Source organism: Patiria miniata, unplaced genomic scaffold (assembly GCF_015706575.1).
Source record: "Patiria miniata isolate m_02_andy unplaced genomic scaffold, ASM1570657v1 HiC_scaffold_18, whole genome shotgun sequence".
In the NCBI taxonomy this organism is placed as follows: Eukaryota; Metazoa; Echinodermata; class Asteroidea; order Valvatida; family Asterinidae; genus Patiria; species Patiria miniata.
In genome coordinates, this window is record NW_024037056.1 from 13,571,897 (window position 1) to 13,591,680 (window position 19,784).

General features: G+C 42.9%; 1 protein-coding gene across 1 annotated transcript; it reads left to right on the forward strand.

The window, feature by feature from the left end:
* Nucleotides 1–1,319: 1,319 nt before the first annotated feature.
* LOC119724705 (deleted in malignant brain tumors 1 protein-like) lies at nucleotides 1,320–18,996 on the forward strand. Its single transcript, XM_038195882.1, has 30 exons — nucleotides 1,320–1,745; nucleotides 3,023–3,355; nucleotides 4,069–4,392; nucleotides 4,522–4,860; nucleotides 4,960–5,286; nucleotides 5,382–5,717; nucleotides 5,853–6,179; nucleotides 6,767–7,096; nucleotides 7,435–7,761; nucleotides 8,067–8,411; nucleotides 8,682–9,020; nucleotides 9,463–9,798; nucleotides 10,006–10,335; nucleotides 10,587–10,925; nucleotides 11,300–11,638; nucleotides 12,598–12,879; nucleotides 13,069–13,338; nucleotides 13,784–14,017; nucleotides 14,191–14,292; nucleotides 14,425–14,552; nucleotides 14,679–14,822; nucleotides 15,448–15,844; nucleotides 16,142–16,332; nucleotides 16,501–16,674; nucleotides 16,902–17,026; nucleotides 17,355–17,454; nucleotides 17,730–17,895; nucleotides 18,000–18,066; nucleotides 18,297–18,609; nucleotides 18,752–18,996. Exons 1-30 carry the CDS (start codon nucleotides 1,652–1,654, stop codon nucleotides 18,959–18,961), a joined length of 7,668 nt encoding a protein of 2,555 aa, XP_038051810.1. The 5' UTR covers nucleotides 1,320–1,651; the 3' UTR covers nucleotides 18,962–18,996.
* Nucleotides 18,997–19,784: the final 788 nt, after the last annotated feature.

Below are 19,784 nucleotides of genomic sequence, written 5' to 3' on the forward strand. Positions count from 1 at the left end.
ATCGAGCATGCATGGTTGAGTATACGGTGTAGATTTCCGCATACCTGACCTTACTCCGTCTTTTGTAAATTAGTGTCGAGTCACAGTTCAGTTTTGCAATGCAACGATGTGCAGTGTCATATATGGTGCCATCACAAAAGGACAAGGTGATTTGAAGTTTTTAAACTTGGTTATGGCTTGTAATTTGTAGTCAAGTTATGTCCGAGAGCTCATATGAGCTGGCGGGTGCAAGACAAGTTTATCCAAGGGGCCGGCCGGCGTATTTTTTTTTGCAGCATACATTGTATTTTTACCAATCATATCATACACCCTTACATGAATATTTACCACGCTGTGTGGATGGAAGACACTTAGGTTCTCGCAGTCAGTGTTTTCCTTTCAATTAAACCTATCCCAACCAAGAAAAATATTTGATGAAAATGGACATAGGTTCGAACCACAGATCTTGCGATCCATAGTTCATTCCACTATCCACTAGGCCACTGTGGCAGCTCGACGAAAGCCGTTCTTTGAAAAAGCTTTAATATACAATGACTGAGTGATAGCAATGGTGTGACGTCATTGTTATTTTCTTATGAATAAACATCGAACCATCTGAATAATCATGATCCATCGACGATGTGTGCTGCAGATAAAAACACCGCGGCCAGCAGGCTATACATGTTTTCATCGGAGTCAAAATTGTGGGCAAATGATCAGACTCAAGCAAGTCTATATTAGAGAAAATCAGTGAGATGCAAAATATGTACATCCAACTGGAATTTTTGAGCCAACATGAGACTTGAGTCTCATTCACAGGTAACACTCAGTCAGTCCGCAGCAGGCAGTCAGGAAATAGATACAAAAAAAAATTGTGGCTGACAATCAAATTTGAACCATCCAAATCGTTTTTTTTTTTACGCCGATTGTTAATGTGAGACGTAATTGGTCTAATACACAGCTAGGTAGTCAGTGAGATTATATACAGACGACCGTATAGCAAATCAAAAGCCACTGTAAAAACCGCCAAAAATACACAAGGAAATTAGTTTTATTTCGATCGATATATGCCACCTGTTACAAAACGGTAGGGCCCACAGTTTCCCTGAATTTCCCCAGTACTCTCGAGCATGCACGGCCTTTTGTATACGGTGACGAACTGGTAATTTATTTTGGTTCAGGTTGAATTGAATGGAATCCGGAACCTAGCTTGGAAATATTGCTGTACGATATAGCTCATTGAGCATGGAAGAAACACGCAGACAAAAGGTTTTTTTCCCTTTGTGCACTTGTTTGAATTGCTGCCTGGCCAAGTACGCAGAGAAACGCATCACTGGGTTTTCTGTATAGCTTATACTTTTTTAGGGGGTGTCCCACAGAGGTACCTGGGTTTCGAACAATGATGATCTCACACCACCGTTTTTAGTAACTTTAATACGAACTTGCACTTTCTGTTGCGCAGCAAAAAATCCATAGAACTCTGTGCAGCCCGCGGTCACGTTCACCACACACCTATTTTCCGTGATATTGCACACACGCCTATTGCTGGTGTTGCGTAAATTGGAAAGTTCCCATCCTCGAAGAACGAAAAATTGATGAGTGTTGAGTCGGGACTCGGTGTAGAGACGTTGGTTTAACCTTGGTGCACCGCCGCATCAACTGACCGTTGATCATGGGTGTGACTAGTGGGAAATCGGAGTCGTTTCTCTCTGCGGTGCTGTGTGCTGTATTACTTGCCAGCGTTTGTAACAATGCAGTACATGCAGGTAAAAGATGTATAGTTTTCTCATATTCAACATATAACAAGCATGAGATATATAGTATTCATATCTATTCGATATCTATGGTCTCCTTTATACTTGGTATAACAGTTGAAACAGTAACGAAAACAACATCTTAGGCCTATATCTAAAACAATACCCCTTACACGAATTTCAGCATAGAAAAGTTTGTAATTGAATTTTCATTGAGGTTGCAAGGCCTTGCATTTTGCAGCGTATCGTGTTGTTGGCAACGCTCAGATAATATTTCTCGGTGATTTCAGCAGATGTAAAAATAACATTCGTGGGTGTATAAACAAAAACTGCACTAAAAATCAGTCGGGCGTTTTTAAATTGCCGCGGAAGAACAGCGATTGAAACTCCGAGACGCCACGATGGACTTTTATATCAAATAGAGATGCACTAGCTGTTGTATTTTCATAGTGAAACTACAAAGACATTGAAATAGTTTGGTAAAAATTATCTGTCTATAGTGGAAACCTGTGTGAAAACCCGATTTATTGGGTAAATAAATCTCACTCTAAATCGTCTTTTCCCAAGTTGCAGTCCGCTGGAATTAATCTTTACTCTTTGGAAAATGATACAGCATCATGTACAACCATTTTGACTGCTTACTTCATGTATAAAATTGGCAAATCCGTCAAGGGATCCACCATATATGACAATTAAGACTTTATCTAAAATTTTTGGTTTCGTTATGACTCAAACTCAGTGGCGTAAATCCGTGTTGGTGAGTGCATGGGAAAAGGGGGGATGACTATTGCCTGGCCGTGGAAATTCGAAAGGGTTGGGGGGGGGGGGAGTTTGAAAGTTACGAAATTACCTCACAATGGATTTTTTTTAGGTCACCACGAAAATAGGGGCGGAAGGGAGGTTTGGTCAAAAAGTGTGTGTGTGGGGAATAATATCCTCTTCATCTCCCCCCCCCCCATCTCCCCCCGATGATTGGCGTCGCCAGGATTTTTTTCTAGAGGGGGCAAAGCACATTTTCCCCCAAATCCCTTTATTTTGCAGCATTTTCCCGATTTATCAGTTTTTCGAGGGTGGGAAAAGGACATTTGCCCACCCCAACCCATTCAAATAACAACAATATGATTTCGTGCCTCTTTTTTTTTTTTTTTTTTTTACCTCGGGGGGCGGGGGCGGGGCGGGGCAAGCGCCCCCTTGCCCCCCCCCCACGCGACGCCCATGTCTACCCCCCCCCCTATTTTACGTCCATGCATGTAATGTGTATTTAACATGTATTGTATTTATATTATCAGCAATTCCTGTGCGTTTGGTGAATGGGAACACACCCAACGAAGGCAGAGTGGAAATCTTCTACCAAGACCAATGGGGGACGATTTGTCATAACGGCTGGAGTAGTAGAGAAGCCAATGTCATCTGCCGACAGCTCGGCTACCCTTCTGCATCCCAGGCCTGGCGTAGTGCACATTTTGGCCGAGGATCCGGGCCTATTTTCTTGGCCAATGTGCAGTGTGATGGACATGAAACGAGTATTGATCAATGTGATCACACAGGATGGTTCAATTATGATTGCAATCATAATGGTGACGTTGGCGTAACTTGTGAATCAGACACTACAGCCTTTCCAGGTAAGTACTTAGATATACAGCCTTACATCACTAACAAGTACTCACACAGTCATGTCATACAAACGGCACTGCAGTGCTGCATGTGCTGTCCGCGCCCACGCGCACTTGAGAGTTAGCTTGATAGCCTAAATTTAAAATGTTTAAAGAAGTGCACTTTTCAATAAAATTAACCAAACAGGGATGTCAAGTAAGTTTGCATACATTTCAAGAGGAGTAGAAAGTTGCACAAAATATTTCCCTAAGACAAATTCACCTCACGAACCCTTTAAGCAAAGTAAATTTGTACGGTAAAAATGAACATTGTGAGTGGTTAAAAAAAAGTAAAGATCCCATAGCCATTACTGGCCGAGGGATGTTAGAGGTCCACTGTGTCTTGGGCGCGGCATATGAGTGGCGGGGCCCAGTCCTCTCCTCTCGCCGTCTTACCTTCCCTGAACAAATCAGGTACCCATTTTACTGTTGGGTCGTCAGAGAGATTTTTCCAGTTTTTGGTCCGAATGGGATTCGAACCGCCAACCTTCCGCTCCGTAGCTCCACGCTCTAACCGCTCGGCTACGAGGCCCCACTGTGAGTGGTTATACCAATCCAAAGTACAAATCGGCTTATTGAACCAGTCAAAATTCTTGTATTAATTGTACATTTAGATCATAGCTAGATCACTTGAATATAAACACATCTAATATCCTACACATTGTGATTCTTTGCTTCGGTAGTCCGTCTGGCTGGTGGGAATGCGCCTCATGAGGGGAGAGTAGAGATATTCTACCGCTGTAATTGGGGTACAATCTGTGGTGGTAACTGGGGCATTGAAGAGGCAAATGTCGTCTGTCGACAGCTGGGCTACACGTCTGCAACTGACGCCTGGCGGAATGCTCACTTTGGTCAAGGATCAGGGCCAATTCTTCTTACTAGTGCTGTATGCCACGGCGGTGAATCAAGCATTGAACAATGCAATCATGATGGATGGTATAATCATGGCTGTAGGTCGCATAACTATGATGTCGGAGTAACATGTAACGTAACATTTGCCAACCCAGGTGAGTCGATCCTCTGTTACCGAATAGCCAATAGATGCACGTTTCCATAAATGTTTCAACGGTAGATTGTTTCAAAATTCTTTGAATCCCACAAATATAAGCCATATTACATCAAGTCTTTTTTTTCAGTCTCAGTTCGTCTCACAAATGGCAACACCCCATTTGAAGGACGAGTAGAAATACACCACGATGGTCAGTGGGGCACAGTCTGTGACGATGGCTGGAGCATTGAGGAGGCAAGCGTCATCTGCCGAAAACTCGGCTACCCTCCTGCATCACGGGCCTGGCAGAGTGCTCACTTTGGCCAAGGATCAGGACCGATTCTCCTGAGTAATGTTGCTTGCAATGGCACCGAGCCAAACATAAACCTATGTGAACACAGTGGATGGTTTAGTCATAGTTGTAATCACGCGGATGATGCTGGAGTGACTTGTGGAGAATCTCTAAATGCCAATGTCTCTTCACCAGGTAAGTTGCTTTAATTCACTTGTTAATACGGTACCAGCAAAACACATAATGCATTGGTATTTCTAGATTTGTAAAGTCAAGCATACTTTAACTTCTTAGTTGCAGTGCGTCTGATGGATGGCAAAGTGCCCAATGAAGGAAGAGTAGAAGTGTACTACCGATGCAACTGGGGTACAATCTGCCATCGTGGTTGGAGTATTAAAGACGCCAACGTTATCTGTCGACAGCTTGGCTACCCTTCTGCATCCCAGGCCTGGTACAGCGCACACCTTGGTCGAGGAACAGGGCCAATTTTGCTGGACAATGTCAATTGTGCTGGGGATGAATCCAGTATTGACCAGTGTGGCCACAGTGGATGGTTCACTCATAGTTGTTCCCATTCTGCTGATGTTGGAGTGACATGCGATGTTACAGTTCCCTCCCCAGGTAAGTTAACGTAAGTGTCTATGCAAATAGTATTAGTGTCTGTGCAAATAAATCATCCTTACTTAACTACCTCAATTTGTTTTCTACTTTACCAGTTCCAGTACGCCTTGTTGATGGTAACGCCCCGAATGAGGGAAGAGTGGAGCTCTACTACGATTGCAACTGGGGTACAATATGTGATTCTTCAAATGTCTGGACCATTGAAAATGCTCATGTCATCTGTCGACAGCTCGGCTACCCTTCTGCCTCCCAGGTCTGGAGGAATGCTCACTTTGGCCAGGGATCAGGTCCGATTCTACTGGCCAATGTTGTATGTGATGGAACTGAATCACGCATCGAAAAGTGTGATCACAGAGGATGGTTTGATTATTATAATGGCTGTTATCATAGGCACGACGTCGGAGTGACCTGTAGTGGCGTTACCACTTCAGGTGAGTGTCACAAAGTGTCGCCATTTTAAACAAACAGCGGCATTATTTTGTATTATACAACGAACCGGCTAAAGAAGGGGACAAATTTCAGGGAAGGATGGTTTAAGTTGTTAAGAGCATCTTTCTCTTTTTCAGTTTCAGTACGTCTTGCCAACGGAACCACCCCTTATGAGGGCAGAGTGGAAGTGTACTACCAAAACAAGTGGGGTACGGTCTGTAGTAGCGGATGGGGCATCAAAGAAGCAGACGTCGTCTGTGGACAGCTCGGCTATCCTTCTGCGTCAATGATCCACAGGGATGCATATTTTGGAGAAGGGTCGGGATTCATTCTCTTGGATGGTGTTGGTTGCAATGGCACAGAATCGAGTATCGACCAGTGTGATTATAGCGGATGGTTGAACAATAACTGTGATCATGGCCAGGATGTTGGTGTGACTTGTGATTTCTTAAACCCATCAACAGGTTTGTCAATTCTATCAAAGTTATTGTCATATAAGAATTCAATATTAGTTTTTCCCGTTGCTGACGTATAAGCACTGTATACTTGGTGAGTAACCTCCGTAGTGAAAGTTAGAGAAAAATATCATTTGGATAGGACTGGAACCCACAACTTCCTGCTCTCTAGTGCAGACGTCTTACCACTCGACCACCTAGTTTGCCGGTATCGGTTGGCTGGTTCGAATCTCCCTCACGCAAATTTCATCTTATGAATAGTTTCATTGCAGTACCCGCTGCTACCTTCAGATTCGAACTAGTCAGCCGATCCCGGCAAGCTTTGATGGACGAGTGGTAAGATGTCTGCACTAGAAAACAGGAGGTCGTGGGTTTGAGTCCACCCTAGTGATTTGCTCTAACTTTCATGCGGGAGGTTACACACTGAGTATACGGTGTTCAGCATCGATAAAGGGCAATAATTAATATTGAATTTACATCACCCCGACGCAAATTCCATCTTGTGAATAGTCATTGATTTTAAGAAGCAATGCATCTCATTGACAAATGACAAGATGTAAATGCAGTTGTCTAAATTGATCGTAACCATTTTCTAGTTTCAGTCCGGCTCGTGAATGGGGATGCACCTAATGAAGGTCGAGTGGAAGTCTACTACAAATGCCACTGGGGTACAATCTGCAGTAATGGCTGGAGCATCAGAGATGCCCATGTCATCTGCAGACAGCTCGGCTACTCTTCTGCATCCCAGTCCTGGCGGTATGCTCACTTCGGCCACGGAACAGGACCGATTCTCCTTAACAATGTTGCGTGTCAAGGCAATGAATCAAGCATTGACCAGTGTCACCACAGTGGGTGGTATGATAACTCAGGCTGCAATCATTTTAGCGACGCTGGTGTGACCTGTGACTTGGCATTACCTCCGCCAGGTTAGTTAAACATGAATGTCAATCAATGAACCAGGATGCATACCTGACTTCATCTATATATTATTAGGTTTAAGATGACCAAAAAAAAATGATTGGAATCTCAATATGTAGACTACCACATGTATTCTAACACTGATCAACCTAGTCTTATTATTTGCGGCTAAAGCAGTTTTGTTCTTGGCGCTAGTCAAAAGCCGAAAGCCATTCCCTTCTCCAGTTTTAGCAATAATATCTTAAGTTCCGTATTTTTCCTATAATGGTTGCAATCTATTTATATTAAATATAGGAACTTGTTTGTCAATTTCATATAAGAACTCTGTATCATTTTTGAATCACAGTATCTGTACGTCTGATTAATGGGGACACACCTCATGAGGGTACAGTTGAGGTGTACTACAGAGGCCAGTGGGGGAGTGTCTGTGGCAGCTACTGGAAGTTAGAAGAGGCCAACGTCGTATGTCGACAGCTCGGCTACCCTTCTGCATCCCAGGCCTGGCCGTATGCTTACTTTGGTCAAGGATCAGGACCGATTCTCCTGCACAACGTTGAATGTGATGGACATGAATCAAGCATTGATCAGTGTGATCATCGAGGCTGGAGCAATCATTACTGTAATCATTACTATGATGTCGGAGTGACGTGTGATCTTACCATTCCGTCACCAGGTAGGTTGATGAGACATTTCTTCAAACACTCCTCTTGAGTGTTTGTTAATTCATACTTCTCATGTTTTGGTCTTTTATAAATTGTACTAAATCAGAACCAAGTTTAAGTCGACAGTAGTTTAAGTGAGTGTGATCATGGGATGCCCTTTGTGATATCAGGAATAAGCGAAGAGATGGATATTTATTTCCAACGCCGAACGCGAAAAGGAGATCCTTAAAACTTCAATTTGGAATCACAATTCATGTCCAATTTTTAGTTACTTTTTCTAGCTCCAAACTTTGACATTTGTTTTAATCGTTTAAAGTTTTGGTACGCCTTGCCGATGGCAGCACCCCTTATGAAGGAAGAGTGGAGCTCTACTATCAGTGCTACTGGGGTACAGTCAGTGATTACGATTGGACCATCGAAGATGCCAACGTTATCTGTCAACAGCTCGGCTACTCTTCTGCAGTGCAGTCCTTGGGTCGTGCACATTTTGGTCGAGGATCAGGACCGATTCTCTTGCACAACGTTGAGTGTGATGGATACGAGTCGAGTATCGACAAATGTGATCACAACGGATGGTATGCACACAATGAATACTTCTACTACTTCTCTGGTCATAACAATGATGCTGGTGTAGTGTGTAATGTCACGCTACCCATACCTGGTGAGTTGATCCATAAAACACATACATAAGACCTTTTGAGGAAGGAATAGTTGAACGTGTTTTGTTGCTCAGAATTGCCACATCTGGTTGATGGGGAGTCTTGCCCATGCAAGATTTTGTTTGACGTGGTCATTATTGGTATATAATATCATATAAGTATCGGCACGTTTTAGTTCAATTGAAGAAGCGTTACTGTGATTACCTCAAATGACAATGTATTATCTGAAAAAGATAAAGTCGGACTACTTGTACTTGATTTTACTCTTATAGTCTTGGTGCGTCTTGCCAATGGTAGCAGCGCTTTTGAGGGTACAGTGGAAGTGTACTACCAAGATCAATGGGGTACAATCTGTGATGATGGCTGGAGCATTGAAGATGCCAACGTCATCTGTCGACAGCTCGGCCTTCCTCCTGCATCACAGGCGTGGCGTGGTGCTCACTTTGGCCAAGGATCAGGACCTATTCTCCTCAGCAATGCCGCTTGTATTGGCAACGAGTCAAGCATTGACCAGTGCGCACACAGTGAATGGTTCAGTCATAACTGCGATCATGCCGATGATGTAGGAGTCACTTGTGGGGAATCACGTAATATCACAGCCTTCTCACAGCGTGAGTACATTCTCAAGCATTGACATGTTTCATGCCAATTCCCCTAAATGTATTGGATCACTTGCATTTGGTGAATTGTTTTTTTCTCATCTGGAGCGCCAAATTGGTAAAAAAGCTGTTTAAATTTTAACTCAGTGGATAAGCCTACCATATAATTTAAGCATACCGAGAAATCCAGCAATTCCAATTTAAAGTTAATGTTTCATAGTTTGAATTGCACACTCACTTTGACAACCCGTAAATCATTTCACTCGGGATATGATTGTCATCCCGCCGATTAGTGTCAGGTGCGGATCCAGGGGGTGCGATGGGGTTGGGGGTTCGGGTGGGAGTGGGGGTTGGGGGTGTTGGGATATTGTTGTTAAAAAAGACCCAGCTCTGTCAAAAAAAAATTCCATAGAAATTCTTTAAAAATAATGCAATTATAAAATTTTTTCTCCAGTTTCGGTTCGTTTAATGGATGGCAGCACTCCTCATGAAGGGTTTGTTGAAGTTTATGATCGATGTCAGTGGGGATCAATCGCAAGCAATCAGTGGAGCATCAGAGAGGCCAACGTTATCTGTCACCAGCTTGGTTACCCGTCGGCATCCCAGGCCTGGCAACACTATTATGGGCGGTCACGCCTCATTCTCTTAGCAGACGTTGAATGCAGTGGAAACGAGTCAAGAATTGACCAGTGTGATTACAGGAGCATTTTCGATGATACCGATGATTACTATTACTATTTTTATTATGACATCGTGGGAGTAACGTGCAATCCTACAACTCCTCCACCGGGTGAGTTTGTAAAATCAAACTTTATTGTTCCTTCAGTTGGTTTTGTAATTTTCTACTTTTTGTTAGATGGGTCATGAAATTGCTACTTAAAATATCGGCTGTCATAGCAGAATCAAATTAGTTAGATTTACTTCATAGTACAATATTTCTTACAAGTCCGTTTGATAATATATTAATGGTTTTTATCTTGCAATGTCGACTACATAGTTCTAGTCCGACTAGCCGACGGGAGCACGCCACACGAGGGTAGAGTGGAGGTGTACTACAAATGTCAGTGGGGAACTATTTGTAGTAGTAGCTGGGACATAGAAGACGCCAACGTCATCTGTCGACAGCTTGGATATCCTTCTGCATCACAGGCCTGGCGGAATGCTCACTTTGGTCAAGGATCAGGACCAGTTCTTCTAGACAGAGTTGGGTGTGATGGAGACGAAACCACCATTGATCAGTGTGATCACAGTGGATGGTTTAGTCAATACTGTTACACTCATAATAATGATGTTGGAGTTACGTGCAACGCACCAGCTCATTTACCTGGTAAAACCTTTCAGTTGTCTTCAAATTGTTCATGTAATTATTATTGTCACAAATATGAATGCCACATTATGTAATATTCACATCTAAGTTGACCGTTTTGTGGTTCGATGGCGTTGAACACGTTGATTTCCACCGAAATCATAGGCCTACAGTGACTATTTACTGGATAGTATGTGTTTGTTTACCGTCAAGTCGTTTATTATTTTAAGTTGGTTGAGATGTGATTTTAAACACACTTGATTTCCTCTCAGTACTGGTGCGTCTTGCCGATGGTAGCAACCCTTTTGAAGGTAGAGTGGAAGTGTACTACCAAGATCAATGGGGAACAGTCTGCGATGATGGCTGGAGCGTCGAAGATGCTAACATCATCTGTCGACAGCTTGGCCTCCCTCCTGCATCACAGGCGTGGCGTAGTGCTCACTTTGGCCAAGGATCGGGACCTATTCTCCTCGGCAATATTGCTTGTAATGGCAACGAGTCAAGCATTGACCAATGTGACCACAGTGGATGGTTACCTAATGCCTGTAGTCACGGTGACGATGCTGGGGTTACCTGTGGAGATCACCATATCAATGGAACCTCCCAACAAAGTAAGATGATTGTGAAATAATTCAAGGAGGTCTTGACTACTTCATGCCTTTTGAACTTTCGCTGACCTGAATAAAGTTGGGATCGTAAATTCGAAGGGGATTCAAAACAACAAACCGCTGATTCATACATACACATTACTTATATTATCTTCTTATTGCTATCTACAGAGTCATGTCTTGAATTCGTTGGCAGAGAAGTTTATAGTTCAGAACAGAGTTGAGAATCTGATTATTTTATTGTAGGAAACAAAAGCAATCTAAAGCGGATGTTTACAGATAATTCATAGGCTGCTTGTGTTTCCTTTGATGTGTCTGTTTTTGTTGTTGTCCGGCAAGAAAATCGATTTCGACAACTTTTTCTCAATTCTTTGCAGTTTCCGTCCGTCTGGTGAATGGTAACACTCCCAATGAAGGAAGAGTAGAAGTGTACTACAAATGCTTCTGGGGTACAATCTGCCATAACGGCTGGACCATCAGAGATGCCAACGTCATCTGTCGACAGCTTGGCTACCCTTCTGCATCCCAGGCTTGGCGGAATGCTCATTTTGGCCGAGGATCAGGACCTATTCTCCTCGACAAAGTTGCGTGTAAAGGAACCGAAGAAAGCATCGAGCAATGCGAGCACAGTGGATGGTTCACGCACGGATGTCAACACTATTACGATGCAGGAGTGACTTGCAACACTGACGAGGATGCTACCTTTCCTCCATTAGGTATATATGTTGCCGAAGATAGATGTAATACACATTTAAATGCGTGGTCAAGTGAAAGAGCAAGTTCGGGCAAGGACCATAAGTCGACTAGTGGTTGATTTGTGACGTATTTTACGCCTGCGCACTAATGGCAACGTGCGAACGTCTCTAGTCAAACGCTGTGTTAAATGTCATTGCAAAACTTCTGGGTCCTGGCTTCCTGCTATACGTTTTGAATGCGTGCGGCTGTTGGTTACCAGGGATGCAACCAGCCCAAGTAGCCTCAAATAGTCGACTAGCGTAGTCCAACCATCGTCGACTAGCCAGAGCCATGGGCGTCGCCAGGATTTTTTTTCTTTTTAACTTTTTCATTATTTTCTCAATTTATCATTTTTCTGAGCATTAGCAGGGGAGCTTTATATTTGCCCTACCCCCGCCCCATCAAATTAACAGCAATTTGGCTTCGCACCTCTTTTTCCCTTTTTTGGGTCATTTTCCAGGGGAGGGGGGAAGTGCCCCCCTTCCCCCCTCCCCCTCGCGACGCCCATGGCAAGAGCTCGCGCTAACTTAGGCGAACTATGGTTAACCAATAGTCAACAATAGTTTTTGCGAGAACTTAATTGCCCTTAGTACATAATAATAATAATAATAATAATAATAATAATAATAATTAACATTTATATAGCGCTTAATACGCAGTGTTTCAAAGCGCTTTTCGAAAAGTAAACATACGTAAGTATATAGTACCAAAATATACAGGTATTAACAAACTATGTAATACAATGTAGTAACAACTAAAGAAGTGTCAAATGTGTCTAAGTTGACTCGGAGTTAAATAGGTGTGTTTTCAATCACATGACTCCGTGCACAACTGAGCAACGTTTAAAAAGGGAGATTGTGATGGAGAGACCATTGGGACGGATATTTGAACGCACTGAATTTGTGGAACGATGATTATTCTATATGTTTGTATTCAACAGATACTGAGCCTCCTGTCATTACGTGTCCAGCGAGTCTGACAGTGGAGACTGATTCCCGCCAGAATGTTGCTACAGTCTCACTACCCGCGGCTGCTTTTGTTTCTGACAACTCGGGAGAGGTCACGATAATCATCAATTTAGATGGTTCTGGGCAACATTACAATTATGAAGCCAACGATGACGTCATTTTGAGCCTACATGAGTCGCCACATTTGTTGCATTACACCGCCTTTGATGACTCTGACAATAGGGCGTCATGTGACATGTACATTAATGTTGTTGGTATGTTGATTTCCTTTTACTTTTGTTGATGAAAGAGTCAGGTGTTTTAAGAACTTGATCTCTATTTTTAATAAAGTATTCGTGTGTAGTTTATCCCATTTTATGGTGCTTGTACCCATATAGCTTAAACATGCTGTATTTGCACGATTTTCACTCATTCAAATGCTCCGTTCACGTGCCACCTTATAGATAATGAACCCCCTGAGGTCCTCGGTTGTCCAGATGACGTCATCATTCCCGTCATCTCATCGTCCAATCAGGTGTCTCATAGCTGGACGCCCCCAATGACCTCTGACAACTCCAATACTGAGGTAGATGTGACATTTACCTGCCAGGTAACCCCCGCCTGTTACCAAGCTGGTCACGGTACATTTCCGGTTGGGGTATCTATAGTGAGGTACACAGCTAGAGATCGGTCTGGGAATGAGAACATCTGCGATTTTAGTATAACAGTTACAGGTATGTGAAAACATGGCCAAGCCACATTCATTTAAACAAGCATGACATTCACTGTGTGGACTTCCGAATAAAACATGTCCACATAAACCAGGTAGCAGCGACGTTGTGTGGACTTGCCCACGTCCACACAAGGTTTTTCCCTCTCTAGAAAACAGGTTTACAGGCATTTTTGGTTTATGTTTATCCGTGGCAAAAGGAAGAGAAACACTAAAGGGAATCATAGAAAAACTTTTGGTTGAAAGAGTTTTCACAGTTTGAGTAAAATGATTTTTTTCACTGGGTTTTCTTAACTACACGATAACAAAGGAATGTCCACGCTAGGTAACTATATATGTACAACAAACATATTGTGCTTTTGTTTGCGTGTGACCTAATGGAGCGTTTGGAAAGACACTACAGTGATAACTCATTAAAAACTTATACTCATTTTCGTTTTACTTTGAAGTCGTGGATATTGTCTGCCCAGCAAATGTGACAGCCTTGGCCAGTCCTGGTTTGAACAGAACCAGCGTGAACTGGATAGAACCAGATCTGACCGGATGGGACGGGCCCACCAACTTTACCTCTACCGCCAATCCCGGTGATTCATTTCTGATAGGAACTCACAAAGTTACTTATCAACAGTGGTTTGCAAAGTATGGCGTGCTTCTGGAATGTTCATTCTTTGGGACGGTTGTAGGTAAGAATCTTTGTTTGGGAAATGTATACCAAAGTTTACAAAACTAGGTAGGAAAGCGAATCTAATTCATTGATTTCGACACTAGGTTGCTAGTAATTGACACCCTACTTGGTATTAACACTGCCCGTATCATCGGTGTTTAACGTGCCGAAGTTATATTTCCATGTTTTCAGGTCAGTGTGAAACTGAAAGATACGAAGGTCTCACGTGGCCTGTGACGTCAGCAGGATCAATTGCAAAGTCATTGGAGAGATGCCCTCTTCAGACCGTGAATGGTACGAAACCTACGCCATCTACTAAATTACCTTTTCATTTCGATTCCAATATTCTATTCAGTAATAGTCATTGGCATTTCAATCCTCATTACTTCCGCGATGATATTTTCTACAAATGATTTCCCTCAACAGCCGGTCAACCTCGAGCGGTGAGGCAGTGTTCAGTTGTAGAGCCTCCCGTGTACTTCCAATGGGAGGAGTACGAGCCTCGCAGCTGTGGTGAAAATAGGAACGAGGTTACCCTCGAAGACGTTGAAGAGGTAAGCTATACACTGTATATTTAAAAAACAAAGGTATCTCAATATATTTAGTTTTTAAGTTTATGTCATTGAGAAGCAGGTTATCTTGGAAATCAAGTGACAGTAAATATTCTCTTTGGTTTGTAGGTTGAGGTTAGTACAGGAAACGTGGTTGAAGTGGCCGAGTTTCTGGCCAATCAGACGTCAGAGTCATCTGAGGGTGCAGAAGATGTGGAGGTCGTGTCCAACATTTTGGTGAACATTGTCGAGGCGGGATCTGGTGACACAGAGGTAGGTGCATGCAGATATCGATTGCAAATTATTTTGATTAGGTGTTGGACAAGATGAAGGGAAAACGGGCTACCATTAACGACAACCCCACATGCTAGGCATTCGGCTTTACTGTTTTCTTTCTTTAGGTAACTAACTGAATTGGTGTTGGGGATTAGCCATAGGTGTGCAATTCGGCCTTACCTGATGGTGGGGTGGACATAATTAATTGGGCACTTGGGAGTAAACGCGCACCCACTTCACATTAATTAATAGTTCCGGGCTTCTGGTGCCCAGGAGCTTCGGGTGCCCATTATGATTGATGGTTCTGGGCTTCTGGTGCCCAGGAGCTTGTGTTAACTAACTCTGATTTCGATATTGAGATGCTAAGTGAAGTTGAATTGGTGCTACACACAATGCATGAGCTCTTGGTAAACTCCCGACTGTCATATTCCTTATATAAATTCCTCATATAAATTAGAGGTCAGATCATACATCATTAATGTGAAGCAAGGCAAAGGAATGGGATACGCTTAGAGAGCACACCGCCATAGCCAGATAAAACTAGTTCTGAGATAGTACCAAAGATAGCAAAGAGTTCCGATTTTAATGCGCTCGTTTTGACTCTCTTGACGTCCTTGTGTAGGTTACTAAGCTGGTGTTGAAGACCGTAAGCAATGTCATCATGAGTGTTGCAGAAACTCCTAACTCCCAGACTCCCGATATCAGTGCTGAAAGCTCCTCCGATATCATCCAGTCAGTAGAGAGTCAGGTCTCCTTGACTCTGAGACAAGAACGTGAGGTCAGTATACGTCAGGACACCATCCACGTCGAGGCGGTCAGTTTGGATCCAATGCAGGCTCGAAATGGACTCAGCTTTGTATCAGTACGACAGCCTGGACAAGGGTCACCACAAGAGGGCTCGCTCGTTGGTACTGAGGTGCAGACCATTATGGGTTCCAATGAGATCCCTAAGGGGATCGACGTGCTGGCATCGGTGCAGTTACCAGGAAGCATTCTTCACTTGATTCAGTCAGCTGACAGTAAGTAACTTCAGCTTTAGACAAAACACTTTATTGCTTTTCTGAAGCGACATAAAACATCTGTTGAACAAGAGTGGTAATGAAAAGTTTGGCGGCAGGTGGAAGGATTATGAAACTAATTGTATACAAATTATTGCTTGGCTGGGTGTTTCATTTATAGGGATATACTTGTTTCCAAGATCAAGTTTCAATTGTAATGGGAACTTGGGCTGTACTCGTCAACAGTGCATTAGTTCATCACTCTTCCCATGTGCTCTCAAACGCTTTGACTGATATCTTATATCAATGTGAATGTAGATAACAACTCTGCCCAGCTGCAAGCCAGTTTCCTGATCTACGCTGATGACACGTTGTTCCAGTCTGCTTCAATTAAAGAGCATCAAGGGGAGGATAACACTACTCGTAAGGTCGCTGGATCTGTCGTCTCACTGACTGTGGAGAATGTTGAACTTGTCGATCTTCCAGAACCAGTCGTGATTGAATTCAAGGTTGGTTAATAAGGACTAAGTAGAAAATTGTTTGGAGTTGAATTTCCCGGACTGTGTTCACAATATTGTACAAATAAAAAGTGTCAAAGTTAAATGCAAACTTTAATTTTCGAATATTGTAAAGTAGTTGGCATCCAAAGACATCACTTTGTTTCAATTTCAAAACAGGCACCTGATGCTAAAACAGACGAAAAGTTGGAGAACATCTCGTGTGTCTCCTGGGACTTTGAACTTGAAGACGGAGTTGGTGATTGGTCGACAGCTGGCTGCGTGCTTGCACAACTGTCCAATGAGACAGTCGCCTGTAATTGCTCCCACGCCACCAACTTTGCCATCCTCGTGGTATGTACCACAAAAAGAAAGAGTCGTCACTTGTCGTATCATCTTCGCAAATCTTTCTAAACACTCGACCACTGTCTCAAAATACCTTTCAAAAGTTTGGAATTTGAACACGTTTCTTTTTTCAAAGATTAAACACTTTTTGTGCCACGAATAGCAATCACCACCAAGCCACTCTTGGACTGAAATTGATCTTTTAAAAACCCTTCACTTTGTTCTGCTTTGTCTAGGATGTGAAAGGCCAAGCACATGAAAGTACTACTGCTAAGAAAGTACTTGATATCATCAGCCAGGTGGGCTGTGCAGTATCGATCGTAGCTCTGGCTATCACGCTGATTATATACCTAGCCATCAGGTAAGCTAGATCAACGTTGGTTTAATGTTTTAAGCCCCAACGAGTACATTTAATTTATCTCTATTTATGTTAGGGTAAAACTATAGCAAGCAAGGTCGTTGACCATTTGGCATTAATTGTAGCAAGTTGTATTACTATGTAATCATTGTTGTCTTATAAACCATACATTGTTGGGGGAGAAAGTAGTCTCAAACACAAAACATGATTGAACGTGCAAGCCCATTGATGCAAATAATGTTTACACACAGTATCAGTCTGTAACAATGTACATTCTTCTCCAAAGATTATATAAATCCTCTTCCAAGTATCATATTAATTTTGCTTCCAGAAAGCTACGGAGCAGCAAATCGCGTCAGATCTTCATCCATTTCTGCTTCTCCCTTTTCATGTTGTACATCGTGTTCCTTGCCGGCATTGAGAATGCCAAGGTTAGTCATGAAAAAACACCAACGTTGACGTTTAAAATAATCCAGTCAGGTAAAGTAGCAGTCTAAAATCAATATCTGATCAATTGATCAATATCTGATCCATTGATCAATATCTGATCAATTGTTGCGACTTTGCTCTTCAATAATTTAGAGCAGTAGTTGTTTTGTGATTTTACAACCCACTAAGCCCAGGCAGCCTGCGCTTAACGGCCTAAATGAGCTACGACGAACTGGAAAATAACCCTCGCTGATCTTTTTGACCTTTGTACCAAAAGGCTACCACAGGTGGTTGTGCGTTTGTGGCTGCTTTACTCCACTACTTGACTCTGTCCTCTATGATGTGGATGGCCGTAGAAGCCAGGAACATGTACGTCAGTACGGTGAAGGTGTTCCCAGAAGACACGCCTCACTACATGCTCAAGGCTTGCCTCATCGCTTGGGGTAAGTCTCTGTATACGCGTCAACTTAACCTTTGTTTAAAGTGATCCAAAACTATTTTAGTATCAAGAGATCAACTCCATGCATGGTCTTTCCCCTCTTTTCAGGCTTACCGTTGATAGTCTTGACCATCACACTAGCCGCAGCGTCACATCACTATGGCAACGAGCATTAGTAAGTAAATAATCTTTCTTTAGCTTTTGGTATTGGGGACGCTTTTGAGGTTCATGCATAGATAGAGGTTTTTAAACCCTCGGCCTAGTCCAAATTGATAAGTTTGGAACCATTCACTTTCTAAACCAATACGGAATCTGAATTTGGCATCGTATCCGATTGTGTGTTCCTAAAGCAGAGTATTGGGTGGGTATAGATAAAATAATGATCATTATGCTGTATCATTCCAGCTGCTTCGTTGAGCCTGGTCTTGTGTTGTACCTCGGCCTCCTTGTTCCCATTGGTCTCATCCTTCTCCACAACATCATCACCTTCATCTTGGTCATGCGCAGTCTCCTGAAGGTCAGAGAGGCATCTCGCTCCCAGCAGATCTCTAAACGCCTCCAGAATGCCGTGGGAATCTCCGCCCTTATGGGATTGACCTGGAGTTTTGGGTTCCTGGTCATCATCCATGGCGCCGCCACGTCCGGTGATGGCGCCATGTCCGATGACAAGGCTGGATTTGCCTTCCAGCTCATCTTCTGTCTGGCCAACTCCTTTCAGGTAAATGCAGAAATGTGTCGAGCTCATTATTGACTCTTGATCTTAGATGAATATCTGAAGTTTACAACTTACAAATTGGAGATGTCTTATCTGAGGCATGATAGGAGAAACCTTGCAAATGTTCTCTTGTCTTCTTTTGAAGGGCCTGGTTGTCTTCATCATGTTCTGCGTTCGTCGTGAGGAGGTTCGTTCCGCCATCGCACCGTATTTCAGTCGCTTCAGCCGCCGTTTGCCAATCAAACGCCCTGCTAAGTCCAACGATGCTGAACTGGTTTCCACATCGGCAGCTCCTACTTCACCATCCAGCTTCCAAACTTCCAGCTTTGACGTGTCCATTTCTGGAACCCAGTAAATAACGACATAGTGACATGAAGAACACAAATCAATATCAAGTTTTTAAAGGCTGGTATGGGATCATTTAGTTTTCATGCATTGTGTTCATGTCGAATAATCATAATACCACTTAAAATCATCCATGCGCTTTAGTGAATTCCTCTTTTTTTCATTAAATGGTCCACAGTATGCGACCGGTGTGTGGCAAATAAAAGACTTCGTTGCGTGCAGAAGACGCACGTGTTTCTTTTCTTGTCATTTAAATGATCTCTTACGTAACAGCAGTAATACAGCAATGCTATCCACGCGCGCACAGACACTCCGCTCTACTGCAGCTATCAACAACTACAGCGATTTTAGCAACATTTGTTGTACATTTTGTATCCTCAACTCTGTGGGCTCCGATACAGGCTAGATGGCGTTTGCTTCTCACAGAGGACGAGTCCACATAGTTTTCTACTTAAAGCTTAGGCAGTTTCCAGGAAATCTTCTACATATTTTGGTAAGCCTCAGCAGTTGCGAGCAACGCTTATATTAATATAGTGCAAGCCTCGGCAGTAGCAGGCAACTTTTATTTCTTTTAAAGCCTTGGCAGAAGCAGGCTAATTTCATCACCAAGATACCCCAGCAAGTGCGTGGTAGAAAAATATTACATATTTACCATACCACTTAAGCACTCTTTATTTCAGAAAATGAGTCAATTGACTGATACATGTACACCTTTATTTCTTGATTCTTCTAAATGACAGCAAGCCAGACGGAATAATTTCACGGGGTGTTTAGTACCCGTACGATCTTTAAACCAAGTAAGCTTTTTGATAATAATTCGATATGTTTCTTTG

Coding starts and splice junctions, on each gene's coding strand:
- LOC119724705 (XM_038195882.1), top strand. CDS start 1,652: ATGGGTGTGACTAGTGGGAAATCGGAGTCGTTTCTCTCTGCGGTGCTG. Junction 5,287..5,381: donor TGTTACAGTTCCCTCCCCAG/GTAAGTTAACGT, acceptor CTACTTTACCAG/TTCCAGTACGCCTTGTTGAT. Junction 14,293..14,424: donor CCCTCTTCAGACCGTGAATG/GTACGAAACCTA, acceptor TTCCCTCAACAG/CCGGTCAACCTCGAGCGGTG.